Source organism: Adiantum capillus-veneris, chromosome 2 (assembly GCF_014529385.1).
Source record: "Adiantum capillus-veneris isolate H3 chromosome 2, ASM1452938v2, whole genome shotgun sequence".
Lineage (NCBI taxonomy): Eukaryota > Viridiplantae > Streptophyta > Polypodiopsida > Polypodiales > Pteridaceae > Adiantum > Adiantum capillus-veneris.
In genome coordinates this window covers 178811360-178829212 of record NC_140932.1, presented here as the reverse complement: position 1 = coordinate 178829212, position 17853 = coordinate 178811360, and the positions used below count along the sequence as shown (strand labels likewise).

General features: G+C 40.5%; 1 protein-coding gene across 1 annotated transcript; it reads right to left on the bottom strand.

Annotated features, from left to right (window-relative positions):
• Positions 1–6171: 6171 nt before the first annotated feature.
• FIB4 (Plastid-lipid associated protein PAP / fibrillin family protein) lies at positions 6172–7531 on the bottom strand. Its single transcript, XM_086493059.1, has 4 exons — positions 7218–7531; positions 6880–7110; positions 6669–6795; positions 6172–6582 (listed from the first exon to the last, which is right to left on the bottom strand). The coding sequence occupies exons 1-4, from the start codon at positions 7446–7448 to the stop codon at positions 6377–6379; spliced, it is 795 nt and encodes a 264-aa protein (XP_086349185.1). The 5' UTR covers positions 7449–7531; the 3' UTR covers positions 6172–6376.
• Between the last annotated feature and the right edge of the window lie 10322 nt (positions 7532–17853).

Below are 17853 nucleotides of genomic sequence, written 5' to 3'. Positions count from 1 at the left end.
AAACTACAAGTCGACAAATTCAAATTCAAATGGAATGGGCTAAAGTTTATATACTAGGCCTAGTAGTTATGCTTGTAACTTGAAATTTCAATTTTGGTAATATTCACAAGCTTAGGTAATAATCATGATTGTTGTCTATATGCCTAGAAAAGCATCATTCTGTCAAAATCTTTGTATACCCTGCTTTGCAGGTTGTATTGGCCCCATATATCAAGAAAAAGTATAGAAATCCATTTTCATTTGTGCACTTGGTCAAAGAAACGCACCAAAGCTTCCAATTTCCAAAAATTTGATCCAAGAGGCACTTGAAAGGTCCAATTTTCACCAAAACCACATTATTGCTTCATTACATTATGGTTTACCATTGTACAATGTGAAACTTGCAAAAAAGTTGGAAAAAATGCCAGGAGATAATAATCGTGCTTATTATCTTTTGAGTCAAAATGAGCCCAGTTTCATACTTTTGTGTCACCGACGGCTCTTACATGTCATCACAAGCCCACACACCAAGTTCGAAAGAATTTGGATTGCCATAGCATTCTATTTCACAATTGTCATTTCAAAGAGCTCTTACCTAAAAATTGACCCAAGCCTTGCATCAATTGTCCAAAACTTACGAGAAAAGTCAAATTCTACCTATTTAAGATGCCTCAACCCATGTGAAATGCCAAAGTTCAACTTTCATGCCAAAATTAAGCCCTAAATAATAATCACAATTATTATCTTGCTTTGAAATTCTTGTCCAAAGTTGGTTTTTTTTAGTTGTATCATGTTTGTATGGGTTTCAGTGATAATATTTAATAAACATAATTGAATTTGACATTCCCAAGCTCAAGTAATGGAGGTGCATAGATATTGGAACTATGAAATGTACCTTACCTAGAAGTTCTATTTACTACTTACATGCTCAATGCCATCGCTACCAAGCACTGCACAAAAAAACAAAACCATGAACCAAATATTACAAGAACTCCCACCTTACTAGTTAGAGGAGGATTCAATCAAAGTAGCTAGGAAGACATAGTGGCTAAAATTTAGACCAGACAGAACAATGTGGCCATTTTCCATGGTAGATTCAGAAGTTGTCTCAAAGTGGCAGAAGAATTCTTGGAAGAGTACATCGGCTTACATGACCAATCCCAGGAGCAGATCAAAAACTTGCAAGAGGTTAATCGCAGGGAACTCGAAGAAATGATAGATATGACTATGATCATGGAGCAACTCTCAAACACAAGCAAAGAATAGGACTCTAAAGAACACTTATGCTTAAGTGTAGTTTTGGCTACAACACTTAAGTTTTGTAGCCAAAACAGTGCTCAAGGCCAACATTCTTGAAGAATTTGAACAAAACTGGAAAGAAGCCATGCAATGGGAAGAGAGGATGATGCACTCCTTCAAAGTCACTCAGATTACTCCCAAGGAAATGGAAGATGATTGGCACCAATAGTCATTCTCGTACCCTCTCATAAAGTTTGAGTTACTATCCATAAAAGAGAGGCTATTGAAGGAGCAAGAGGCTGACTCAACATTGGCACACTCTAATTGAAAAAGAATTTAGCTATCCAAAAGCCCCATGTATTTGATTATCCACAAAAATGCATCTAAAGATCTTAGAAAGGAACCAACATAGTGTCCAGTGCCAAGAGTAGCGAGCTGGAGTAGTCATAAAGTCATACAACAAAAACATCCGACTTGACTAAACTACCAAGACTCTCATCATCAAAGGATCGAAAATATATGATTAAGATACTCACAGAAGCTACAGAAATGTTTAAAAGGGTACCAGATTTAGCTATGTTGGTAAAGATAGTCCGCATGATGCTCACATGCATCAAAACCTTTTAGAAGGTCGAGCAGTCTGGTGTAGTTTAGATGTCATTTCTCAAGGGAAATTAGGGCTTGTGATATGATCTATCCAGCCAACCCTCTAACAAAGTTCTGTACGGGTTCTATGTCAGATTGATGTTTCTACCATCTTACTACATGCAAGCATTCGAGGAGGCCTTCTATACAAAATTCATCACTTTTGGATCAAAGATCTTTAGACTCCAATATGCAAGAGCTAGATTTGTGGCCTACTGAGCCATTGAAGTAAAGAACAAGATTACCATGCAGTTTATCACTCGTGCTAAAAAGAACTTTGCATTCCCTCTATCAAAATGCATTAGAAAAGCTACAAAAGAGCTTTAGATGAGACAAAGCAAGAGGGGGAGAATGTTAGTAGCATAGCTAACCTATGAGAAAAAAGCTTCACCTATGAGATCTATTGTAATTTTTTGCTATTTATTTGAACAACTTGGAAATTCATAGCTTTTTATTTATGTAAATTGTTATTTTCCAAGTTTATATGTGGATATAGGGACGATCACCATTCATAAATTCTTGAATATGTTAGGAGACTTATCCTTAACTAGCAATTAGTCTTGTAAAAAGTACCAAAAACTAATCAAATTCACCCAACCATAGGCATAGTCCAATTGGATACTAGTCTCCCACTTCCACTCCACACTCACCCATTCTTGTTGTTTTCTAATTACTACCAAACTTTTTAGCATATTAAATCAGAGTTCCTTTATTAATTTTTTCCTATAGTTTCATTCATACATCCCTTCAAACATCACCCAAGCAATCCTTTCTCAAACACAACCTTATGAAAATAACTCTTATCTTTTAACAAAATGAAACATTTACTATTTTAAGCTTGTTGCTAGTCGTGGATTTTTCTCTATCTAATCAATAGAGCCTTTGCAAGGGTTTCTTATTTGCTAATTGTGAAGCCGGTAAAATCTTCTCCTTTTACTAATCGCTAGGGGTATTTCTAACTACACTCCATCTCGCAAGAAGATGCCCTATCAGTAAACTTCTTCTGAAGGAATTCCTTTCAATGGTGTTCAAACAGTTTTACCTTCAAACCAAGTAATCCTTTCGGAAAACAGCTCTTTTTAACTTGACTTTGAATACATATTCTCGTCTCTCGTGATGCAAATCACACTTTTTGGTTGTTTTTGAGACATCTTAGGTTCCTTTCAATAAGATCAACTCATATATGAACAAAAGATCAACAATTTGACTTACCAAGATAGATGTGGGTACAATAGCACTGTGCGGCTGAGGATGGCTATCTAGTACTTCATTCGCTTGTACCATGGGTTCAGAACTCCCTAGAGCTACAAGGATGACATTGGAACTTCCCATATTCCTCCTTGGGGGCTATCTCTCACATAGTACACTAAAAACGCAAGAAGGGTGATAATACTAGAATCATTCAAAATCACTCGGGTGCTAATTGCAAAAAGGAGACTTTACCAACTAAAAAATAGGAAAAGGAGATAATGATATGATACTAGAATCAATCAAAATGACTTAGATGCTAATTGAAAAAAAGAGAATTTACCAACTAAAAAAATAGGAAAAAGAGATAAGGATATGATCCTAGTGCATGAGATTATGCATCTATATACCTCGTAATACATCGTTGCGCACATGCAACCACAAGTGAGAAAAAAGCCTTGCTTTACATACCATTTGCAAGTGATTAAGTAGGGGATAATTACGGAGAAGTAATAACAATGAAGGGAGGAAATGAAGGTGAAAAATGGAAATAAAAAGAAATAATTATATGCTCTAATTACTCGTGCATGCATCCATAACACATCCACCCATATGCGTACTTAGCTAGTTCTAGATATTCCTTTATATGCTTATTCTACACATGTTTTAACTTAGGTAGACAAAAAAATCAAGGTTGATCCCACATTTTTTTGGAGATATACAAAACAAAGAAGTTTAACTCAGAGGTTAGTTATATGCGTCTAAGCATGCTTTGGCTGAAACATTATTGGGGTGGGCAACCTACGGGGAAGTTGTCCCTCGCATGCAGTGCATGGTGCCATGGTGCCAATGAAAGATATCTTTTGAAGCGTTGTTGCTAAGGATTCCAATGATTGTGCCTTGGTCATCACCTTAGTCAATTGCTTTTGAGGGAGTGGTAGGGAGAGAAGGTGGCAAGATAAGAATCTTGTTTAACATAACAAGTGCTGCATCGCAAAAATTACGTAGAAAGCATTGGTGGATACACACTTTGACATTCGCCCAGCTAAGGTAGTCCATCAACTTTGACGTTCGATCTAATATTGCGGTTCAAAACTTATGTAATGTACCAAATTACTACACAAGATGGCCTTTCAAACACACTATGGACATTACAATTTTTTAGTTGTGCACTTTAGCTTTACAAATGCCCCAACTACCATGATGATGCCTATGGACATTGTATTATGTCCATATCTCAACAAAGTTGTCAATCTTCTTACATAACATTCTTATCCATAATGCTTCTAGAGTGGAATACTTAGACCATTTTCATAAAGTTTTTGAATTACTCCGTGTACACAAGCTCTATGTAAAGGAGAGCAAGTGTGAGCTCATGAAGACAAAAATACATTGCTGTGGACATGGTATTTATGCGCAAGGGCTCTATATTGATTAAGCAAAGGTTGAGGCTATTTTAAATTGGCCTTCTCCTACCAATCTAGAGATATTGCAAGTTTCCCAAGAGTTGGCTAGATACTATCGCAATTTTTTCAAGGAATATTCCAATATTGCTCTTTCCAAGACCGACCAATTAAAATCTTGAAGATACTTTTACTTGGGAGAGGAGTAGAAATATAGCTTTGATAAGCTTAAAGTAGGTTTTGCTATTGCTCCCAATATAGCAATCCTCACAAACCCTTTGTATAAACAGAGCTACTAAAATTACTCAAGTATGATAGAGAACTTAAAGGAAATGATGATGCTATGTATATGGTGCACGATTCAAGAAAGTATTTTATCATGCAAATGAATTACATCTCAAACTACTTCAAAGGAAGGGAAGGCCAAAAGGGCAAACATCCTTCAAAGTCTATTTCATAAAAGGTCGATATAAAGTTGTAGCGGATGCTCTCAGTAGCATGTGGGAAGGCTTCCCACTGCAATATGCCAACTTGCTTTGCAATCATTCTATTATATATGCAACATGAGTATGCAAAGTAGCTCTAGAATAGAGATGCACAAAGCTAGTTGAGCGAATAGTACTCAATGTTGGATGATCTGATTAGATTTCTTCACCGATAGTTTGCTTTCTCTAGATACTTGGCACACGTCATGTTTAACCTCTATATTATCAATGTTATTGTTTAATTGATGCTAAGTACATTCTTGATGTCGTTGTTTAGTTAATTTAAAGTACTTGCCATGCATATACACATGAGCATTATCTAGCAACCTCTGCATTAAAATCCCATTGTGGATTTGCTTTTTCTTCTTTATCCCCCCCCCCCCCCCCCCCCCCCCCCCCCCCCCCCCCACCCCCAACAAACCCAACTTGGGGATTACATGTTGTGTGCACACTCAATAAAGAGTAATTCATCACATGGGTCAAGAACCTTCGACAAGTCCTAAGAGATGTATGAATCCCAGATTTGCACACATAGTTCACTGGATGACAAGAGCTTGTAACAGTTAGAATCCCTCTATTAGCAAGTTTCAATTCCTTGAGTAGAAATTGCTTCCTTTCATGACCTTGCCAAAAAGGGGGAAGAGAGCTTGTTGAATAATATGGGATTACATCTCTGGCATAGTGATTGCATTGAGTCAAGGCCCAAGGGTTGTAAAATGGATGAACAAAGAATTCAGACCACTTGCAAACCAACAGATGAGATGACCCTGAGAATGTGCAGGTGTCATCAATGTGAAATCCATCGTATGACACACGAAGGACGAATGTTCCAAACTACACCCCTCAAAACCATATTACAAAACGAGCAAAGTATGAGACTAATGAGTGCTATTGGTGATCGAAGCATGCTTTCCAACAATAATTTACTCCAATGATCAAGCCAGCCATAGTCACTTAAAAAAGTATGAAAACTACCAAAGTTATCAGAAAAATGAAGAAAGCGCTCAAAATGCTGTCAAAAACACCCGGCTATGCTATGAACAATAGAAGACACAAATATACAAGCAGCTTGGAATTAGTTTGGTTCGGCCATAGGCATTAAACAACAGAAAAATGTCCAAACGAACAAAAACAGACACAAACATAATATTCTATCAAAGGACCTGCAAAATAAACCTGGCAAGTACACCCATTTCCTGCAAGGAAACTGCTAACTAGGCGATGCCACTCTCTCGAAACAAAATCTATACAATTTTGTACCAAAAACACACAAGTGTACAAGTATACAATGGAATTTACTATCAATAGGTGGCATACTTAAGCTTTAAACAATAACAGAAGGCAGTAAGTCTTTGTAAATGCATCCAAGATGCCAAGCCTGTGCTACCGCCCAGCTGAAAATACGATGAAGAGCATGTGAATGCCTGACAACAAGCTCTATGCCATGACAAAAATCCTCAGCTCGCCACGGTCGCCCCTACTAATTCTCATGTTTTCATCCAAATATGTGCACTCAAAACTACCACTACGCAAACTTGAAGAAGGCCGAAGAAATTCAGGTAGCTGAGGCAGAGTAAACGGTGGAAGCTGTCCCCCAACCTTGGCTGATGTTTTCTCAAATGTTATCTTGATGGTGTTATCACCTGTAAAAATGATACTTTCCACACATCAACTTGAAGGAATCTCACAGAAAACACAAGGACTCATGCAATGGGCAGGACACCCTCACCAATAACCTCAAAGCTGTGAGCAAGTGTCGCTGTGATGTCCAGGGGAGGTAGTGGCCAGGGAGACCGTACGTGCAGCTCTACTATATTGTCGAGTTCCCTTGCGAGCACATCAACCCTCTGGTATACCTGCTTGATATCATACGGGAATTTATTCGTTAATAAGACTTGAGTGCGAATGGGTATATGCCTCTATCCAGCTTCCCACAATACCTGGCCCAGAGTTAGTGGCAACAGACCAACTGGAGGCCCTGGACGCCTCCCCCCCAGACTCCCTGACGCAAAGGCACTGCTATAAACAAGGCGCCATCTACCCTGCAGACCCTCGCCATCTGCCAATTGCAATGGACCGCAGGCATCCTCAAGCAATGCTGCCGCAGTATTGATCTTCACTCGATCGATCTCAGATGCCAGGAGCCCTCGATCGAGGCCTGCAACCATAGCCTGCACTTTGCCTAAAGGTAGTAAGATGACAATGTGCACACCAAAACCATGGGCACGTTGCCTTCTAACAACATACACACAAAAGAAAGGATAGAGAGGGCTCTCACAAGTAGGTCGAGCTTGAGGGACGAGGAGTCCCGAGCCGGAGCAGGGGCTTCTTCTTGCACAGCGACGAAAACGAACGACGCCTGTGCTTTTGTAGAAGATCTCGGAGAAAACCTATAGGTAGGTGCAAAGCAGACGCATCTCGCATTTTCCTTCAAGAGACACCTGCGATCATGCCGCCCCGCCTTCTGCAGGGTAGCCAAATTTTGAGAAAATGGGCTCGCAGTAGCCATAGCTGCGCTCGCCTTCTAACCTCTCTTGCATTATATAAGAGTGGCCATTGTAGCCAACTTAACGACGTGGTTGTACGCAAATATCACGCCCGCCACCACCACAAAGCTCATACCGCATTTGTATTGAATTGAAGCGAGTCCGAAGGTAAAGACGATTAAAAAAGCTTGCCACAAGTTAAAAATCTCAATCATGTGGACGATGGAGTTGCACAAAGGAGTTGTGAAATTTTTGAATCTGGCTATATGCAAACGAAGTAAGAAGAACCTAAAAGAGAAAACCTTGGGGAGAGGGAGAGAGTGCTTTCCACATATCCTATTACCTTAAGCTGCCATGGTCTTGTGTTTACAACGTCATGATCTTCATGTCCCAATTTTGATACGTCTAAATATGTTCTTAGCTTTTACATTGTATTAATTATTTGATTCAATCTCCTCTATTGTGTGACGGCTTGTCATTTGTGTAAGTGTGGTTGTGTCATTTGAAGATTCAACAAGAGAATATATCCTTAGAGAGAATATATCATTTGAAGGTGACGGCCCCAATAGTCTTTTCAATGGCCATATAAAATCATTTTTTTAATGTACATATGCATATTTTAAAAAACTCCCCCATGGACCTCGTTCACACATAGGCTCGAAAACCTTGCAGAGGGTTCCCTCTTTTCGATCAATATTATAGAGACCTCCTCTCGCCTCTGACTTGCATGGCCTATATGCTCGTTTGGTTTTTTCTTCACATTCGATGGTCATCTTGCAGCATCAACATTTCTTGCCTCAAACTTGATCACTAGCTTCATATACCAGGATACTTTGTTTTAAAGCATGACTAGGTCTTTGCAACAACAACTGGAAACCCTTCATTGCCTACCAAAACAAACTCCTCATGGCCGATCAAGTGAGAGTATTGTCAATGTAGTAAACACTATAGCAAACATACAAAGTGCAAAATGCTCATGCATCAGCGCTCCCCGAGGTTCGAAAAAAACTCCAACAATGGTATCATGCAGGGAAAACTAGCCTGCTAGTGTCAAAACCAGATCTCTAGTTAGATCGATGCCTTCTCCATTGGGTTTTTCTTTCTCTTTTCACTTAAATTTCACTCTTTTTCTATTACTTTCTCTCTTCCCTTAATCTTACCATAACTCCCTTGGATGGGCAACAAACTCACTGTAAGGACATGGGTCCTATGGACAAGGCCACCGGCACGGCCGAACAATGTGTACACTAGGGGAGTCTATAAGATAGCACGGTTGGATGGAGACTATCACATACATTACCACCACCCTTTCACTGGTAACCGAGCTATTTTTTGGAAAGGATAAAAGCGGGTTGCATGTGCATGCAACGCGATGCTTCTCTCCCACGATCCGCAGACAGTGATGTATCCACTGTGCAATAAAAAGAAGGCAACAATTTTCCGTGCACAACATGTAAAGGTAGACAACGATAGTAACCCTTCCACCTACGCCCTCCACAACACACGACCAAGGCAAACTTGAATGACAAGTCTACGGCACCAAGGCTTCAAAGGCTCCGTTGGCTATACTCATAGGAAGGGCCTCTTAACTCTTGCATAAAGGAGGATTGACCCCACCCCATGAGGGTAAGAGGCCAACACTCTAACGTCCAGCTATTGAGCCTTTTTGTGTATAGCCAAGAAAGATAGCATACTTGTGTTGACAAGAAAGATAGAAGGAAAAGGAAAGCTTTAAACTTCAAGAAAGTAGTTTTACTCTTCCTTTTCACTTTTTGGAGGAAAGCAAGTTTTCCTCCAAAAATTCTTTTTTCCTCAAAGAGGAAGCTTCAAAGTAAACAAAAGCCCTCACAAAAATGTCGAGTTTTTGTGAAGAATCAACGAAGGTGTTCTTCTGACGAACGACACGTGAAGCGCTATAATTTTTGCAAGGCGAGGTTCGCATGTAACGCAAATCACCGAGCATAAAAAACACAAGACTTCAAGCTTTACAAGGTACAAGTTGACGTTTTTTTTCTCTCTCTTTACATTAGTGTGTGTTTATCATGGCCAGTGAGGATATCCCACCTACACACACTTTTGATTTTGAGCATGTAGATTAAAATCAGGAAACCACGGGTACTGCTGATACTAATATGCATGACGATGATAATCTAGGAGATCATGGCCTTGTAGATATGGCTGCTTTCAAGACTTTGGAAAGTTGCCAAAGCGTACTTGAACGCAACCTCTCTGCACTCAATGCAAATGTTACAAATCTTACTGAGCTACTTGTGAAATTTATGAATTCACAGATGGCTCAAGGAGCCACAAATGACACGGTTCAAGGAAGCCAAGCTCGCACAACTCAAGAATCCAAGAGACAAGAATATCACCATTCCTAAGTTTCATGGGGAAGAGCGTGATCACAACAAGGATGTGGTCAATACGTTCTTACACATATGGAGTGATATTCATAGGTTGAGACACACCTCTGATATAAAGACGGCTGTGGAAACAAGTCTATCTCTTAAAGACAAGGCCTATAAGTGGTGGATGACAGTTCCAATAGATGCTCGTCCTCCGTCTTGGGCTACGTTTCAAGCTTCTTTCTCCAAAGAGTTTTTGGACTCCAATGAAGAAGATAAGAATTGGTTAGCATGGGATGCATGCCGCATGTTTGGCCTCCCTCTCACACAGTATCTTTCAAAGTATCGAGAATTCATATTAAAACTAGAAGGTCTAGATGAATTCCAAAAGATACGGGGTGTTAATAGGGGTCTTGACAAAGACTATCGTCTTCATGTCAAGACCCAACATCCAAAAACTTTGGAAGAAGCCATCGGTCATGCCCAAAGATATGATGATGACCAAGAGAGGAAAGGAAATGTTCCCTACTCTAAGAATAATTTTTCTAAGAGCAATGTGGCTAAGAGCCAATGGCGAGGTAGATCTCCCACACGCTCCAAGAGGAATAAGAGACAATGTACCTCTCCATGTCCACAAGAGGCTAAGAAGCCTAAGCAATCACGAGATACTCCACGTGGGTCTCTCAACACTGCTAATTTTGAGCGTGCAAAGAAACACAATTTGTGTTTTAGATGTCTTTCGGACCAACATAACAAGAAAGACTGTCCTCTTTTGCAAGGCAAAGAAAAGGCTACGCACATGGTGCAACGCCTCACATTAGATTCATCTCCTAAATATTGTGTTGTAGAGGTTCTTCATATGGAAGAAAAGCACAAGTGTTGTGTGCATGCTTCAATGTGGCAGTCCACCTTTGGCCCCCATGATTTGATTCGCATGCATGGAACTATTAACGGACAACATGTTCGTATTTTACTGGATGATGGTGCAACTCATAACTTCCTGAACTATAAGCTAGTCAAGAAATTGAAGCTGACACAGACTCCCTGCTCCCACAAGTATGTGGTAGAGCAGATGTATGGGAATGATAAAGAAGTATGTGACACAATAGTTCAAGGGGTTGAGCTTATTGTTCAAGATCATACGATGACCCTTAACTTTTAAGTTATGAACATGGACCGTGTTGATGTAGTTTTAGGACGGGAGTGGCTGCATGGTTTAGAAAACACATCGCACACTAGTTATGTACACAACTCCTTATCCTTTATGGCCAATGGTAAACATGTGCTTTTGCTTGGTGAGAAAAATATACCATTTGCACCTCTTACATGTACAGCTGAGCTTTCTATTTTACAGAAAGCAGATTTAATAGATGAATTCTTTTTGTGTTACTGCTTGTCTCCAAGTCTTGTGAATACTCAAGAGAAAAGTGCTGTGAATTTCTAGTAATGGTATGCAAAGTGCAATGAATTCTAACGATAAGCAAAGTGCTTTCAATTTTAATTCTATTGAGCAACGTGCAACTATTGTAAAACAAACATTACAGGAACTACAAGATTCTCCATCCAGCATAACTCTAGTTACTTTCTCCTTTTGCATGACAAAAGCTGACTCACTTACTCACGGAGTATAGTGATGTATTCTCAAGTGATTTTTCGTTGGATTTACCCCCTACACGTGATGTGCAGCATGGCATAGATGTCCTGCCAGACACTAAACCGGTGAGTAAACCACCTTATCGTATGAGTGCTGAAGAAGTTAAGGAGGTTGAGAGTCAATTGGCTGACTACCTCGCCTGTGGTTTCATTAGACCTAGCACTTCGCCTTGGGCATCACCAATTCTATTGGTAAAAAAGAAAGATGGTACTATGCGCATGTGCGTAGATTATCGCGGATTAAACGCCATAACCATCAAGAACAAGTATCCTCTGTCTCGAGTGGATGAGTTTTTGATCAACTTCATAGAGCAAGATACTATACAAAGATATATCTTCATTCAAGATACCACCAGGTGCGTATCTTTTTGCCAGATATCCCTAAAACTGCCTTTAGAACACGGTTCGAGCATTTTGAATTTTTGGTTATGCCTTTTGGTTTAACCAATGCTCCAACTACATTTATGACGCTCATGGATAGTGTCTTACGTCCCTATCTTGAAAATTTTGTTGTGATTTTCCTTGATGACATTGTCATTTACAGTAAGACTGAAGATGAACACATAGAACACTTACAATTAGTGTTCGAACAACTACGAGCTCACACTCTGTATGCTAAGCAAAGCAAGTGAAATTTGTTTAAAACAGAGATACATTACCTCGGTCATGTGATCTCTTATTCTGGCATCAAGATGGACACTGATAAGGTCGCTGCCATTCTTCGATGGCCACATCTCAACACGGTTGCGGAGCTTCAAATATTCTTAGGCATAGCTGGATTTTATCGACAGTATATCCGTGATTATGCCAAAATCGTTGTTCCTCTGACGGATCAACTTAAAGAAAAAGGTAAGATCTTTTTTTGGGAAGAAGCCCAAAAACGTAGTTTTGAACAGCTCAAGGTAGTTGTAGTCACTGCTCCCATCCTAGCAATCATTGATCCACTTAAGCCGTTTGTGGTAGAGACTGATGCTAGTGATAAAGCAATTGGTGCGGTACTTCTCCAGGAGGGAAGACATATAGCCTTTGAAAGTAAAAATTTAGATAGATCTCAACAAAATTATTATGTCTATGAGAGAGAGCTCTATGCCATAATTTACACTTTACGAAAGTAGCGATACTATTTATATGGTGCCGAGTTTAAAGTAGTTTTTGACCATGAGAGTATAAAATGGTTTGCTACTCAAACGGACTTGAAGGTCTGTAAAGCTAGATGGGCAGAAATCCTTCAAGATTATGATTGTAAACTACGATATCGCAAGGGGCGATATAATGTAGAAGCGAATGCACTAAGTCGGATAACTCAGATTAATTCACTTGCTTACACGGAAATACCGAGTGGATTTTTGGAGTCATTACATGGCAAGTGTGCACAAGATCAATCATCTACTATAGTGTGGAGTGCAGTTTTAAAAAGGGATCCCTCACACTTACATGTCTGCGATGGGAGAATTTTTCCATTGATGATAGCTACTTACTGCACAAGGGTAGAGTATGTGTGCCAAAGGACTCAGACACTAGGCGCCAAATCTTATTTGAGTGTCACGATAGTTCAAGTGCTGGTCATCCAGGTATTCCTAAGACGAATGCCTTAGTTCGACGGAAATTTTATTGGCCAGGCTTATATCATGATGTTCAAGAGTATGTACTAAACTGCCAACAATGCCAAGTAAATAAGGCAGAGCGCCTCAAGATAGGTGGCCTTTTACATCCTTTAGAGATTCCACAAGGTAAGCGGGAGAGTATCTCTATGGATTTTGTAGTAGGACTGGCCATGATGCCATATGGGTAATTGTAGACCGTCTCACAAAGATGGGTCGATTCATTCCCACTAAGACTACGGTTAAGACACTGGAATTAGCACGGCTATTTGTAGAGCATATATATAGACTCCACGGTCTTCCAGCTAGTATCATTAGTGACAAAGATTGAAAGTTCAATAATCACTTCTGGAGAGCTGTGTTTCAAAAGTTGAAAACTAAACTTATTCTAAGTACGACTGATCATCCAAAAACAGATGGTCAAATCAAAAGATTTAATCAAGTGCTAGAGGATATGCTACAAGCATACATTAGCAAAACGTAAACCAACTGGGAAGACTATGTACCTATATTGGAATTTTCTTATAATAGTTCAAAGAATGTGACTACGGGGTTTAATCCATTTATGCTTTTATATGGATTTCAACCTAGATCACCCGTTACGGTGGGGTTGGCTAAGGAGAAGATACAACAAGCGAAAAATTTTCTCCAAGACTATTGCGACATGTTTCGAGCTGCTCGACAGAATGTTAAGCAAGCTCAAGATCGATATAAGAAGTACACAGATGAGCATCGTCATCTTGCTACTTTCAAAGAAGGAGACAAGGTTTTCCTCAAGGTTCTGGAGCATTCAAAAAGTCTGAAGACGGGAAAAGTTGCTAAACTTTCACCACGCTATTGTGGATCGTTTACCATTCTCAAACGTATAGGTCAAGTGGCCTATAAGTTAGCTCTTCTAGAGCACTCACGAGTCTATCCTGTTTTTCATGTTAGCCGTTTACAAAAACAACTAGGATAGAATGATAATGTCATTGACACACGTGTGTTAGTTGACCTTATCGAGCCGCCAAGCATCCCTCATGAGCTCGAAAAGATTTTGGATTCTTATGAGCTTCATACCAGAAATCATGTCAGACGAGAGGTGTTGGTAAAATGGCTAGATAGATTTGAAGAAGGTTCTACATGGGAGAATGTCCCCGCACTTAAGAAACGTTTTCCTACGTTTGTTTTCGAGGACGAAAACGATTTTCCAAAGGGGGGGTAATGTAAGTACATGGGTCCAAGGCCAGCGGCCCGACCAAACAGTGTGTACGCTACAGGGAGGCTATAAGATAGCACGATTGGGTGGAGACTATCACATCCATTACCACCGCCCTTTCACTCACTCTTAGGTACATGTGTTACCCACTGTGGAGTAGGTAAACTGGTAACTCCAAAAGAAGGTGGAACAGGCACCATCAGGGCACTCGCCACCATAGAACTTGAATAAGCCTCTCTCTCAGCTTCAAAGGTAAGTCTGGACTGGGTTGCTAGTGCAGTGGCTATAAAGGCCTCCCGCACGACCTTAGCTCACGACCTTAGCTCGTGCATATGCATCCTCAAATGTCTTTGGATCTGACAACCTCACATAAAGTTGAATATCCCTCAAAATACCCTTAAGAAAACATTCCAACACAACCCTTTCATCAAAACAATAGGGGTCACAATGCTTCCTCTTGAAAGCTTGAAAATGCTTAACATACTCAGCAATTGACTCACTCTCCCCTTAAAAGAAGTCTAGCAGGGTCCCAAAGGCTAAATTAGAAGGTAAAATAGGAGGAAATCTAGCAACAAAAGCTCGGCACAATCCATCCATATTTTGCATCAAATGTGGAAAATGTTGCAGCATACTATGATACCATTGCATAGATACACCAGTTAAAAAGACAAGAAAGAACCGCATGAGGTCTTTAGGCTTGTCATAACCCTCAAACCATCAAGCTTGCACAAATGGCAATAAATGAGAATCAACTGCATCAGCTCCAACTCCATCATAAGGAAACTCGACAATCCATTGATCAATAAGTCTCTCCCTAACTTGGAGAACAATAGGAGGGTTAGCAACTACATGAGCATCACTAACTACGTGATCTGCCACTAGAGGATCAAGATTCTCTTTCATAAGAACATTTTCAATGGTAACCATATCATCATCAGAAACATCAAGATAACTAAAACTAGAAGCATCAAGAACATCCTCAATAAGAACATCATCTTCGTAGACATGAGCATCAACCAATGGCTTAACTTTTGGTACAAGCACCACTTCTTCTAAAAGCTACACTGCATCAATGACATGTTCCAAAGAATTGGCAACCTTGATCCTAGACTTCGTCTCCTCAACTAGGGTGGGTGGGTGGGAAAGAACAAGAGTTAGGGTAACATCCTCCTCCTCAAGAAGACATTGGTCAAAAGTGGCATCATCAACTAAATTGGCTAAAAAAAAAAACTAGCTCCCATATCTGGGAATTGTAGGTACTTCACTGAAGCAAAGATACTAGAAGCTGCATCCCACTGGGCGTGCCACTGATGGATATTTTTCTATGCCTGGGCCATGGAGCAGACCCAGACAAGAAAAACGGCCATGGAGCAGACCCAGACAAGAAAAACCAAGTCAACAATAATGATGCTCAAACTCCCAAACCCAAGCCCACTAACAAGGAACTATGGCTAGAAAGTGCTATTAAATCTGCTACCAAGGAATGTGCATGTAGCCACAATATCAGATCTCGTTAATGATTATCCACAAACAAAGTGATCACTTCTTCATTCAACAAAAGAGAGAGAAGCATATATGTCTTATTTCAAAAAAAAAGAGAAAGGGGAGAAGCACGAGATAAGACTCCAGAAATGTGTTACTTAAATATTTTCACTATCAACAAATTTACATCAATGTTTATTGAAAATATAGATGAGAGACTTATCCATAGCTCTGCTTTGCTACTACATCGTCTCGTTAACTATTGCACTTTTGAGTGGTTCCAATGTAGTAATCATCCTTGACATATAGATCTCCTCTCTCTCTTAGTCCACAAAGCTCACTTCAATTTGTCAAACAACAGAAGCTCTCACTCTCCTCTCTCAATCTCTTCAACTCGTAAACGAGAGAGAGAGAGAGTTCCTCTCTCCCTCTCCAATTTCCCTCCAAACTAGGTCTCCTTCTCTTACTCACTCTCAAATGCAATGGGGCAACCTCCTCCTTGTCACCTTCTTCTCATCGTTTCTCAGCGCAAAAGTGCTCCCACTCTCTCTATTCGATTATGCAAAGAGAGATTCTCTCTCTCCTCACTAATCTCGGTAGCCTCTTCTTCTCTCCCTTATTCTCTCTTCTCTCTATGCTATGCGATGAGGCAATCTCTTTCTCTCTCATGCAACTTGAGGTCTCCTCCTCATGGGGATGAAGCCCCTTCTTTGAGCTCTCTCGGCTCTCGCTATCACAGCCACTCTTCAGGGAGCCATAGTTATTCTCTCTCTCTTCCTCTGCACTACAAAGCAACTATCCTCTCTCTATATCTCTTCCTTTCTATGCTACGGGCAGGATTCTCTCTCTCCCCCTATAACTCCTTGTACACAGGCCAACGTATCCTCATGGGAGATTTCTCAACCCCCCTCGGCATGGTAGAGTCCTCACACTCGGCTTTGACTCTCTTGCTTGCCTTCTCTCCATGCTACTCTCCTCCTCGCCTGCTTTCCCTCAGTGATACCTCTCAAGCCTCCCTTGCGACTGCTCTCGCCTCTTCTCCTCACTCGCTCTATCTCTCTAAGCAACCACATTTTGGGCTCTGCAGAGACCTTTCTTCCCTCTATGGCGATCCCGTTGTCATGGCAAAGATGGTGTCCCCTTGCGAATTGTTGACGGCTACGGCTAACACACAGGAAGAGCCCAATTTTTGTAATATTTATTCTAACAAACTCATTGTATTTATTTTGTGATGCGATTGAGTTTCTAGATTGTAATTTAGTAAGTATGCGGAATCTCTAACCCCACAGTAGATGGTAGGATGTAATCTTAGTGAGTTAGAACCTTCAAGACTGCGGTATAAAAGCCAATTTTTGTAAACCTAGTACAACTTTTGAGCTCCACTAAGTATATGTGGTTGTGTGTTGTATGTGAGAGAGAGTGAGGTCTTCTTCTTCTACCTACATGCTCTATGGTGGCTACATTGTGAAGGTGACTTCACCATTGTGTTAGCAACGGCGGTGAGAGATTCACTTCAACGCCAAGCTTGCACGGTGTCGGTCTCTTTGTAAAGAGCTCTTCCACGAGATTCAAGGTGATTTTTCTGTCCAACCATGCATCCATTTAGTGATTTCTATGTGTCACTGTGACCCTGTCAAGATGAGATACACCTTAGACCTAAGCATGTTGAGAATCAGTGACCAGTAAATTTCGGCGTGTCTTTTTACGTGATTTTTGCACCGGGTGTTTATGGGTAGTAAGTTGGGCTAGAGACCATAGGGTGGTGTCCTCTAGGTGTGCAGAGGTTAGCCCTTGAGTTTTGTGATGATTCACTTTAACTTGCATTTTGGTGAGCATTGGCTTCATAAGAAAGGTAGTGGTTGCGTGTTCTTAATGTGTTTTAGTTGATTTCCTTTGGTAGCAACTGTCTTAGAAGGTCGAGTAGGTGATTGAGAACCATATATTTGTTTCCATGCGCCTACGGGTCAAGCTTCGTCCTTGGTTGACATCTTATTGTTTAGCATAGTTCTCTCTTTGCTAGCGATTGCAAGCAGTGTGTCTGCCCAACAACATTGGCATCATTGCTGGGGACGAGAGCCCTAGATAGGTGACCTTAGACTAGTCCTACAAGGTAGAAGTACCTCTGATTATTGGGGTCGTGTTATTTCAC

Coding starts and splice junctions, on each gene's coding strand:
- FIB4 (XM_086493059.1), bottom strand. CDS start 7,448: ATGGCTACTGCGAGCCCATTTTCTCAAAATTTGGCTACCCTGCAGAAG. Junction 7,111..7,217: donor CCCTCAAGCTCGACCTACTT/GTGAGAGCCCTC, acceptor GGCAAAGTGCAG/GCTATGGTTGCAGGCCTCGA. Junction 6,583..6,668: donor TCACAGCTTTGAGGTTATTG/GTGAGGGTGTCC, acceptor TCATTTTTACAG/GTGATAACACCATCAAGATA.